The sequence below is a fragment of the Stegostoma tigrinum genome, chromosome 20, assembly GCF_030684315.1.
Source record: "Stegostoma tigrinum isolate sSteTig4 chromosome 20, sSteTig4.hap1, whole genome shotgun sequence".
NCBI lineage: Eukaryota > Metazoa > Chordata > Chondrichthyes > Orectolobiformes > Stegostomatidae > Stegostoma > Stegostoma tigrinum.
In genome coordinates this window covers 32713225-32725516 of record NC_081373.1, presented here as the reverse complement: position 1 = coordinate 32725516, position 12292 = coordinate 32713225, and the positions used below count along the sequence as shown (strand labels likewise).

Below are 12292 nucleotides of genomic sequence, written 5' to 3'. Positions count from 1 at the left end.
AATCAACATAGTACCAATATAGCTCAAAACTTGGAAGGTGCCTTTGCATGATAAAAATGCCATTTTAATTACTGGGAAATCTTACTCACCATGCTGTGTGAAGAGGTCACTGTGCACGATTTCTATCAAACAGTACAGTTTCTGAAGCACAAGTCTGCCTGATGGAACTTTGTGGATAAAGTCTGTAAATAGTTTACTGTACAAAAAGGCAGACAAGTCACAATTAAATTATGATCAAATTAAGGCCTTAAGCATACGATCAGAAAAATCTTTATATATAAGGATTATCTTGAGGTTCACCACAAAAATATCAGAGCAATCATGTAATTTTATTTATAAATTCTACCTCATTGTGCAGTGAAAAGTACGATATTGTTTTGTGATATGGTATTACTAGATTATAGTTCTTATAATTCAATATTTAAAACTAAATATTTGAAACATAATATATAATATATATAATATTTTGATAGTTAAAACATTTAAGAACGCAGTCTTTTTAATCTGGATTTTTGAAGTCAATGCATGGATACCGAAACACAAAGCACACTGTTAAGAGTTTAAACTTTCAAAGAAACGATTTTAAAAATATGCAACTCTTTGTCAAACTTTGAAGAGTTCGTAATCATTTTCTTCTTCATTTTAAACATTTGCAATTACTGTCTCAGCTAACAAGTACCAGAATAACATCTCACAAAAAAGATAAATTCCATTCACACTTATTTGCAAATAGATCATCTTCTGGAGGTGATCATAAAATTTTTGAGGATTAGTAAGAATGGGCAATGTTGAAAATAAACGTTACAAGAGAACTGTAGGTTCAAAATTGATCTACATTATTTTTTACGTAATTTGTTATTTAATGAGCTGCCCATCTTAGTTTGGTTAAAGGCAGGAAACAACAAATTTGGTGCCCTCATTTACATGCCAGTACCTACATAGTGAAGAATCTACCATCCAGCTGGTTGCCCCTGCTTTCGGCAAGGTGCAAAACAATATGGAGCATGGCCAGTTTCTCTTCTTAAGAGCAGACTTCTTAGAAGGTAACTGCACCAAATTATAACTGCTGTAAAACAGTAGGGAAGAGCAGGGATGGGACAGGGTCGGGGGAGGAGAGACAGACAGGAAACGATATGTAGGAGGATCAGTAAGTCCTCAGAAATAAAGGGAAGGGATGACTAGGGAGATGAATTCATAATGTAGATATCCTAACAGAACAGCACAAAAAAAATAACTGGTTGAGATGGCTGATGTCAATGAATGCACTTCCACATGACGTTTGTCACTTATCATTTCATCCATCCCTCACTGTTCAATACATTACGCTCTTATCACATGACTGGTGCTACTATCTGACACACGGGGCTCATAACATACCTTCATACTACATACAGGGCATTTTACAAATTCCTTTCTCAAGATGGTCAGCCATACAAGTCATTGAAAGTCTTTAGCAACACAGTACATGGTCAGGAGACCAACCATCTTCCATAATACACCCTCAGGCAGCATTACAGATCCAACTGTCATGCCACATCAGTCAGACATTTGACCATTGAAAAGACCATTTATCTTGATATTAAAAGAATCAATATCAGAAAAAGACACAACCTCAATTTGCAATACCAGCAAAATGTGCTATTCATCCACCTTAGTCCAAATTTAATAAGACAATGACTCCTTATTACTAATGCCCGTGAGGCGAGGTCAGCAACTTGAAAAGCTTCATGACAGGAAAACAAGTGGGATTAACAACTCTGAAGAGTTTACCAGACTACGAAAGAACTTAATTTTTATGGTAAGGTCAACGGGCAGCAGAAAATATTTATTTTAGGACTGCACCTTGGATGCCCTGCTGCAATAAGTGCAGTAAAGTAGTGTAACATGTTTTCACAAATGTGGCAGACTGGGTAATTCAAAACCTGGACCAGCTAGGTACAGGAATTGCACAGCACAAATGAATCGTAAAATTGCAAACTGGTTCACTAATGGACTCTGAGTGGGTAAACTCAGAAACATAATTTATAATCCCAAACAAACATTCAGGTACTGTTTTTCATTCAATGCAGAAGCATGCTTAAGTAATCAGAAACGCATTAAGGCAACCCAGTTCTTACCTAAGTTCCTTCGGATCAAATACCAATTTCACATCATTGACAATTGTTGGCAGGTACTTCAAAGCTGCTCCCTATAAATATCATAGATAAGATATGCTCAGCTTGGAACAGAAATTGACAGCCCTCAAGCCCATTTTTGGAGATGGCTTTTATTTTGACATGGCAATTTAAACATTCAAGCTTTTTTTTAAGCATTTCTGAAAAATTCCTGAAAAATTCCAGCCAGGTGATCTCGATGTCATTTCGGAGCATACACATTATTGACAGTTTTTTAAAAAAATCACCCCTCAAAACATTAAATCTAAGAAAAAGGATTGCCCACTGATAATAAAATGTTGACACTATATTGAGCCAAACATCTGAAACAGTGAACATAATCTGTACGTTCATCTGTGTGTTGACATGAAAGTCACTGGGTGGACCATCATTTATTACACATAAGTAATTGCTCTCGAGAAGGCAGTGGCAATCTGCATTCTTGAAATGTCTGCCGTCCATTTGGTGTACGTACACTGTGCTATTAGGAAATCTGTTGCAAGATTTTCGCCCCAGCAGTAGAGAAGGATCAGTGACATAGTTCCAGGTCAGGATGGTGCATGGCGTAGAGAGGAATTTGCAGGTGGTGATACACAATGTTGCTGCTGTCTTTGTCTTTCAAGGTGGTAGAGGTCTTAGGAGACTTGCTGAGTTTTTTGTCATGCATCTTGTAGGCAATACCTGCTGCTGTCACTGTGAATGGTGGATGGACTGAAGATTGAATCAGTAAAAGATGGGGTAGAAACCTCATGATATCTGCTTTGTCACGGATGGTGTCGAGCTTCTCAAGTGTTGCTAGAGCAGCACTCAACCAGGAAACTGGAAGGTTTCCAACTGTGACTTGTAAACCCTGGAAAGGCTTTGGGGAGTTACTTATCATAAAATGCTGGGCATCTGCCCTGCAAGTTGAAGCCAAAGTACATATACTTAGCAGGTCTAGTTTTATTTACGGTCAAAGCTAAATCAGCATGGATTTATACTGGAGAATTCAGCAATGCTATTACCATTGATAATCAAAGGGCAATTGGTTGGACTCTCGTGTTGGATATCGTTGTTACCATGTGAGGGGCAAATATTATTTCTTAACTTATAGAGGAGATAAAGATGGGTTTGAACCATTCATAAGCGAACATCCATACTTCAGATCTTACGGGTAAAGGGAAGGCTTTTGATGAAGGCATATAATACAAGCCTGAGGAAATCTTGCAATAATGTCCTGTGGCTGAGATGAAGAACCTCTGACAACCACAACCATCTTCCCTTTCACAGGTAGGACTCTAACCAATGAATAATTACGCCCGTGACTTCTTTGCAATCCTTAATGCCACACTTGGTCAAATGTTGCCTTGACATCAAGAGCAGTCATTCTCACTCACCACCTCTGCCAAGTTTAGCTCTTCTGTCCATGTCTGCAGCAAAACTGTAAGAGGTTAGGTGATAAATTAGTCTATTGGGACCCAAACTGAGCATCAGTGAGCACATTATTATTAAAGAACTGCAATTTGGTAGAACGCTTGATGCTGCCTTTCATGTTGATAATGATCGTGAAGCAAACTAATGGAGTGGAAATTAACCAGGTTAGATTTGCCCTGCCTTTAGGGTACTGCATATACCTGGGCTGTTTTACACAATGCCACTGTGAATCAATGGTGGAGGGGCTGAAGATTGAATCAGTAAAAGATGGGGTAGAAACCTCATGATATCTGCTTCGTCACGGATGGTATCGAGTTTCTCAAGTGTCGCTAGAGCAGCACTCATCCAGGAAACTGGAAGGTAGATCACAATACACAGTTGCTCAGAGGTACAGCAAGTTCTGGAGCAGAAGGCTTCAGTATTACGTTGTCACAGTTCATAACCTTTGCACCACCCAGTACAATCAGTGTTTTCTTGATATCACAGGGAGTAAATCAAATTGGTTGAAGGCTGGCATCTATGCCCAAGAGGCTAAATGGATTGCCACTTGATTCTTCTGGATGAAGATAGTTGCACGTGTCAACCTCCCATTTTGCACTAGTGTTCTGGTCTCTCTCATCATTGAGAATGGGGGTAATTGTGAGGTTTCTTCATTGAGTGAATGAATTAGAGGCTGAACAAATAAGTATTCACTAGAATAGGCAAGATCATAGAAACAGATAAAAAAATAGAAGTTGCTGGGAAAATTCAGCAGGTCTGATAGCATTGATGAAGAAAAAGCAGAGTTAATGTTTCAGGTGGAGAGACCAATATCCAGTACAAATCCAACAAATCAGTTACCGTGACTACACATCCTTACACATTGCTTTCTGTAAAGACCCTACTCCATTCTCAGTTTCTCCTTCTCTGTCACATCTGTGTCAATGATGGCAGCTTCTCCAAACAGTGCTGAAATGTCCACTTTCTTCCTCAAATCGAGGATTCCCATCGTTTGGTCCTCACCACTTCTCCTCCCTCCCATTACAGCAATAAGGTTCCCCTTGCCCTCATCTATCATCCCACCAGCATCCACATCCAAAGGTTCATCAACCACCAATTCCATCTACTCCAGACACATTCTCCTCCCCTTCCTTGTCAGCTTTCCGCAGGGACCTCACATTCCCCACCTTCTTATGGTACCTTTCTATGTAATCACAAATGGGTAACAAAGTGTCCGTTTTCTTCATCCCTTCTCACTACCTAAGGCCCCAAAAGCACCAACCAGGTGAAGCAATGAGTTACCCGTACCTCACTCATTCTAATCTGCTGTATTCGCCGTTCATAACACAGTCTACTCTATATAGGGAGATAAAATGCAGACTAGTGATAGATTTGTAGAATATCTATGTTCTGTCCACAAAAATGGCAAGCATCCTGCTGGCTGAGCTTCAACACACCACTGTGTTTCCTGGCTAATATCTCAGTCTCAGGTTTGTGCAGTGCTCTATTGAGGCTCAGTGCTAGCTGGAAAAACAGTATCCCATTTTCCTCTTAGGGATTCGGCAGCCTTCAGGGTTCGATATCGAATTCAATAAATTTTTGGACGTGCGCAACTTCTCCTATGTCCAGCCAAACAAACAGGAGAAACATCTTACTTTCAAATACATTGACAATCCCTTTTAATATTTTGTAGGATTCAACGACAGCATTTTTCATTCTTCAAAACTCGAGAGAACACAGGGCCAATTTGTCCCATCTCTCTTTATAGGGCAATCCCATTGCCCCAGGAATAAGCTGGCAGAATCTCATTGCTAGTATCAAGCAAACTAGAGCAATTAAAAAGCTACGGAGAAGACAAAAACAGAGGGCCGAGTTCAGAAATTTCTTTAGGACTCAAATGCCTGTGTTCTTTAAGCTTCCTTGCATCTAACATATTGTTTATAGAAGAACATTGTTCCTCAGCGCACATTGTCTAGAAGAATTTAAAAACAGGGAGGTTTTATGGATGTAATGATGGTGAAACTGTTGCTCTTCATTTCCTTCACAGCTGAGAAAGTGACAGTATCTTCTACTGCCCCCACAGATGCAGTTAGACATGGGAAGACAGAGGCTACTGTTGATTATTTCCTCCTTCTTCACAAGATGTTAATTCTCTACATGTGGAAATCTTAGAAATCGCTTGATCTAACATGAACTTCCAATTTTTTGTATCAATGTTGCCGTGTAAACAGTTAAAAGACTACATTTTGTTGAATGAGATTAAGCTTTTTTATCCTAAACAGCTTATAAATTCAATTACTGAACAACCTCCCTGGGAGAGAAAGTAGCATTTTATAAATGCATGATGTCAAATTCTTCCACTGTGATTAAAAAGAATTGATATAAATCACATGCTTTTAAAAGTTTATGGTATTCCAGCTCGTAAAATCCATCTACGTGGTCAAACTTTATTTATCTCTTGGTGACAAAGATTACGGGAAAGATTATCAGTGTTCCTTATTCCCAGTTTGCTGTCTAAAATAATTTTTCGAAGGTTCTGGAGTAGATCTGTAGCTTGGATTGTGGGTGTTGAGGTTGATTGGCTCACCGAGCTGGTTTGTTGTTTTGCAGACGTTTCGTTACCATGCTTGGTAACATCCTCAGTGCAGCGTCCGAGGAAGCATCGGTGTGGTTTCCCACCTGGTTTTTAAACTCTGGGGTTCGTTGCGATAGACTGCCTCACTTCCGGTTTTCCTCCATAGTGGAATGTATATGGGGTCGAGTTCTATGTGTTTATTAATAGCATGCTGTGTGGAGTGCCATGCTTCCAGGAACTCTCGGGCTTGTCTCTGCATAGCATGTCCCAGGGCTTTGGTGTTGTCCCAGTCAAAGTCGTGGTTCTCCTTGTCCATGTGGATTGAGATGAGCGAGTGCTGGTCGTGTCTTTTTGTAGCCAGTTGGTATTCCGTACCCTTGTTAGTTTCCTTCCTATTTGTCCGATGTAGAGTTTCTCGCAGTCTCTGCAGGGGATTTTGTGATGACATTGGTCCTGTCCACGGTGAGGAGCGGGTCTTTAGTTCAGGTGAGCAGTTGTCATAGGGTTAATGTGGGTTTCTGTACCACTCTGATGCCCAGCAGTCATAGGAGTCTTGTGGTGAGTTCCGTCATGTTCCTGATTTAGGGTAGTGTGATGAGTGTGTGTGTTGGGGCATGTAGAATCTTTCAGCTGCTGTTCTTGCAGGCATCTTCTGACCCAGTTCTTTGGATATCCGTTATCCTTGAACACTTGGAAGAGGTATTCTTCTTCCTCTTGGTGTAGTTCCGTGTTGTTGCCTTTTTAAATAGTGTTCGCACGCAGCTTCGTTTGTGTGTGCTGGGATGGTTACTGTTGAAGTTCTGTACCCGGTCTGTGTGTAAAGCCACACAAATAATTTTTCAATCTGTTTAGAATTTAGCCTGTTTGACATCTGTAGCCAGCAATTTTTTTTTGTTTTTTTTTAAGGTCAGCATCATATCACCACTGCTTAAGGAACTAGGACCTTTATCTACTTGGTCACCCTTGCTTTTTGAAATTGATTTTTTGATTTATTTCACATGTAGACCAAGATGACTTGTACTGATGTCTCAAACTATTCTTTTCAATGTCCTACACTACTTTCTCATAATATAAATAATATTCCTAGTGGGTCGATTTAGCATAATTATTGTATTAAATAAATTTAATAATATATACACATAAATATATTTTTGGACATACATTAATAATTTGTAAATTTTAAAGACATGGTTATAATTGTAAGAATTTATAAGAGGGATATGTAAGTCCTCTCCTTCCAATTTCAGGTAAAATATATTGTTTTAAATGATGATGGAGTGATCAGATCAAGTTGTGCAGAGACAGGTTCATGTGAGTTTTAAGTCACAATGGATAGAAAATCAAGTCACAAGCTTTCATGTCTCAATACAAAAATGGAGGAGCTGCTTTTCCTGGATAAAACATACGGATTGAGAGAGCAAGACAAAGAGACAGAAACAGTTACTGCCGGGGCAGCAGACAAAAAGCCATAAGCAGGATGCCATTGGGAACCTTTTTTTAAATTCGAGGAGGCAGGGCTATAGATTGAAATTGTCAGCATGCGCCTTATTGCTGCAAACTGCTTTGCGAAAACTCAGAAGAGCCTTCAAAGAACAGTACAGGACTCACCTGACAGGTCAAGAAGAAAAAGGATTGTCAAAAAAAGGAGTAGTTTGGGACTTAACTTCAGAATTATGTATTTCAACTTATAGCTGGTTATAGGGAAGTACCTTTCGGTTTAGTTTGCTGTATTTATTGCCTGTTAACATTTAGTCTGAGGTTATTTTAGTTCGTTGTCAATGAAAAATTTTTAGAATGTGGAATCTTTTCCTTAAATCTCTGTTGGTCACTGGGAAATTCATACCTCTTTTTAAAGGGAGATTGATTGCTATAGCTATCATAGCAACATACAAATAATATAAATGTGCAACATACATCTAATATAGGAAAATAATAGATGTACATAAACAAGTTAGAGTACTTTACAGCTGTTTACACTACATAAGCTTTTGAAACGATGCTAGGTAAGGCACACCCAAATACAAATCCTGTTTAAACACAGATGGAGAAACTTCATGATTATAGACTGTCAAGCAAGAATTACCTTAACTATTACTGTCTGATCTGAAGTGCTGTTCATCATGTCATTGATTGACCTGAAGAGCTGCCTCAAGGAATCCATGAAGTTAGTTTCTCCATTATCCTCATACAATCTTTAAAAAAAAACATTTTATCTACATCTTAGGACTCAGTTACCAAATGCAAAGAAAAAAGCAAATATACTTGATTAATTAATTTATTTCCTAGTTATTGACAGTGAGTGGTTAATGCAAATATATTTGACATGCACAGATACAAACTATTAAAGCAAACAGAATTATAAAAATGAATTCTAGAACGTCATCTATTTTAACTGCTTTTCTCGTGGCAGTGGTGAAGTCTTATACACATGTGGCCATGTCAGGTGAAGAAACCAAGCTTGTACAACAGAAACCCATATGCATGAATGAGGTGCAGTATTTTTTGTTCACATGAAGTAAATACAATTTCTTCTTACAATTTTTATTTATGTGCAGAAAGTGAAAATTGAAGCATTCCATCAAGTAGTCTTGGCTTATGGAAAGCAAAGATTATTGGTTGAAGATATTAGCACTTATCACAATAAAAGCTGTTCATAATGTATCAAAAAAGGAAAGAATATAATCCGTTTTATTAAAGCCAAAACATGCAAATTATGAATTAATGATGTATTTATAAATTGAAGATTGAATGAAGCATTAAAAAGGGAAGGCTTCACTAATGGTTTAGCCTTGATCCTGTAACTGATTGTTGTATAAAATGTGGGATTCACTGATTGCAGAGTTATATCATAAGACCATAAGACATAGGAGTGGAAGTAAGGCCATTTGGCCCATCAAGTACACTCCACCATTTAAATCATGGCTGATGGGCATTTCAACACCACTTCCCTGCACTCTCCCCATAGCCCTTGATTCCTTCCGAGATCAAGAATTTGTCCATCTCTGCCTTGAAGGCATCCAACGTCCCGGCCTCAACTGCACTCTGCGGCAATGAATTCCACAAGCCCACCACTCTCTGGCTGAAGAAATATCAAATCATTTATCTTCTACCTCCTATTTTATGAATGGTAATTAGTAGTAAAAGAAGACACGGAATATTTTATTTGATGTTTACATTCAATTGGTGTATTTGAAATCAATGTAGTTTTAGCACTTAATAATGAAATTATAACAGATATTGGTATCCTTTATAAACAGTGTTTCTTTTATTTGTCTTTAGATTCAGTGTAAGAAATTTCAGTGCCAGGCATAAGGTACAGTTACTGCCAAATATGAATTTTCTTGTACTATAAATTCTTACTGCCTTGAAAACAGAGGCTGCAGAAACCTATATCTCTTTGTACATTTGCAGTCCTCAGAAGCTAAGGACCACTGTCGCATTTAAAAAAGGAGAAATGCATTCTTGGAGAGAATGAGGGACCTGAAAACTAGGACTTGGAATGAGTGAATGACAGAGTGCATAGGTAATATGATAGCAAGTAGAACTCAGTAACATAGAATACTGACAATTTCATAACTGTAAGGATGTATATGCCATACTAAGGATAATAGTGACCAAATAAAATTCCATCTGAATTAAAAGGTCTTCTGGAAATGTTCTTGAAATTTTAGAGATTGAACTCTGTATCATTTGTGGCAATTCTGCATAAACTGAAAATGAATGGCATATCATTGTCTTTTCCTGTAAGAACAGCACAGCAGTTCAGCGTTCAGCACTGCTAAGTGACAGCACCAGGGACTCAGGTTCAATTCCAGCTTCAGCTAACTGTCTGTATGGAGTCTGCACATTCTCGCTGTGTCTGCCTGGGTTTCCTTCCATAGTTGAAAGATGTGCAGGTTAGGTAGATTGGCCATGCTAAATTGCCCAGACTCTCCAGGGATATGTAGGTTAGGTGGATTAGGCATAGGAAATGCAGGGTTAAAGAGATAGGGTAGTGCATCTGGGTAGGGTGCTCTTCAGAGTCGGTGCGGACTAGTTGGGTCACATGGCCTGTTTCCACACAGTAGGGATTCTATGATCTCATTCTATGATAAAAAAAAACATCATCAATGTTTACACCAATAATTTGCAGAAGAGTTAACTTTACCTCTCTCCCTGCCACTACCTGTTGTCCTCAACTAATTGTGTAAGAAAACAAACATTTAATGCGCCTGACAAAAATGATGAGTTAAAAGTGGCTTGGAATTAAAGTAAAAGTAGTACTTCTTCCCCCTACCCTTCCCCTTTGTCTACAAATGCCACTAGCTAGAACATAATGGTTATTTATCAGTTAAAAGTTAGAGGTGGTTTGCTTCAGTGTTATAATTGCTCATCATTGTTCCAGATTAACACAAAGTAGAGTAAGGAAAGATACACAGATTAGTACAAAACTGCAGAACATAAAACAAGTTCCAACTGACATGGTGCTATTTCTCTCTGCTTAGAAAACAAGTGATATGAAATTGGGATGAATGGTCAATTTCCAGCATTCAGAAAGCTCTGCTTTTGTTATATAAATATTAGCCAAATAAAGTTTTTGAAAAATATGCTCAAATGTTTCTTCACATAATCAAACCATAAACATGATTGGAAACTGCTTAAAGCAACACAGAAAAATGTTAACATTATCTTTACTTTCATACATCACAAATGCTAAAAGACAGTAATTCTAAAAAAACAGCATTGTAATACTAAATTAGAGATAAAAATGAGGTGCATGAGCTAATAATCAAAGAACTGTGTTTAAAGTAAAATAACCTATTTGCATTTATGTTTAATCTATCCCAAAGCATGTCACATGGCCATAGAGACAGTGATTTAGGTTATGTTCTGGTTAGAGGGATCTAGTATTTAATTTACCTGTATGCTTTCTAACAGTTGTGAGCAGCTGAGTTCATAAAGACAGAGACAGCTGCAGTTTTGAGCTAGCTTTAAACTATTTCTCATCAAGTTGAGACAGCAAAAGAAAATATATGTTTTTCAATTATGTGTGTGCCTCACTCAAAAAAAATGTCATCAGTGTGTGGAATGCTGCTGAGGTACTCCTAAATTTGGATCACATTAAGGAAAATCAGTTGGAAGAAATCTACTGCAATCCTCACAGATCTTCGTGACAAAAAGTAGACAGCGAATTAGCTCAAAAAGCAATGCAAAGGCAGTTGAATAACAGCCAGCAATCCAAAAAAGACCCAAGACATTCACAGATATAAGGCCTATAAACAAAACATGGAAAGTTGCATAACAAGAAATCCTAATTGAAGAACTCCCAAAGAATCTTGTTTTGAGGACAGCTAGATTAATTCTTCATTGTTAGCAGAATTAAAATGAATTCAAGAAAACTGTGGCATAACTTTGAATTGGTCAATGAGGAAATGAATGAAACTTCAGGATTTTTGAAATGAATTAAGCACCTTTCAGAAAGAAAATTAAAGAACAAAACTGACCTAAGTGATTTAATATATATTGTGGTAAGGATTGCTTTGTTTCATTTTTATGTAAAATAGAGATCTTTTGTCTAAAAATTGCAGTGTCATATGAAAGTATTCTGTCAATTCATTAGACCTCTGGATTTCTTTTTGAACACTGACAGTCTCTAATAGGATTGCTACAAAATCGTAGCTACAAATTGTACTTCATGAGCATTTCTGTATTATGATTATTATAATTATATATAACTATGTACACAAGCATTATTATTGTATTATAATTATATATAACTATATACACATGCAAGTTAATTGTCTAACCAAAATGGGAAAGAAGTTTGAAAATATATAAAATGTGGGCCGTGCATTTAAAATACAAAGCAAGATGCACTACGTGTCAAACATTCAAGTATTATACCGTACAGAGAAAAACAATAAAATATAATTTTGAATGCACTACGGCGCATTGAAACAAAAGGAGGAGAGGAAAATGAACAGATTCTGAAAGACAACGATCTGTAAGCCTGCCTTAAATGGAAAATGACAGTGCACGCTTGTTATAATTTGTAAAATACAAAACACAGCCACATAAGTTATAAAAGCAGAAATTGCTGGTAAAGCTAGCAAGTCTGTGGAGAGAAATCAGAGTTAATGATTCAGTTGTCATAGGGTTAATGTGGGTTTCCTCAGAGCCACAAAAGACATGT

At 37.6% G+C, this 12292-nt stretch overlaps 2 protein-coding genes across 4 annotated transcripts in view; one reads left to right on the top strand and one right to left on the bottom strand.

Annotated features, from left to right (window-relative positions):
• The window catches only part of LOC125461825 (inhibitory synaptic factor 2A), a 117586-nt gene extending 107856 nt beyond the window's left edge, over positions 1-9730 (top strand). Inside the window, exons 4-5 of one of the 2 annotated variants that reach the window (XM_059653094.1) lie at positions 9400-9433; positions 9532-9730. In XM_059653094.1, coding sequence (XP_059509077.1) covers positions 9400-9433; positions 9532-9564 — 67 coding nt within the window. In that variant the 3' untranslated portion in view covers positions 9565-9730. Of the gene's footprint in view, positions 1-9399 lie in introns of both variants that reach the window. The other variant, XM_059653093.1, reaches the window with a different exon arrangement.
• dock1 (dedicator of cytokinesis 1) overlaps positions 1-12292 on the bottom strand; it is a 562483-nt gene that overhangs the window by 369681 nt on the left and 180510 nt on the right. For both annotated transcript variants that reach the window (XM_048551079.2, XM_048551080.2), the window contains exons 23-25: positions 8204-8312; positions 2118-2188; positions 90-196 (exon numbers count right to left, since the gene is read on the bottom strand). In XM_048551079.2, the coding sequence (XP_048407036.1) occupies positions 90-196; positions 2118-2188; positions 8204-8312 (287 nt within the window). The remainder of the gene's footprint in view (positions 1-89; positions 197-2117; positions 2189-8203; positions 8313-12292) is intronic.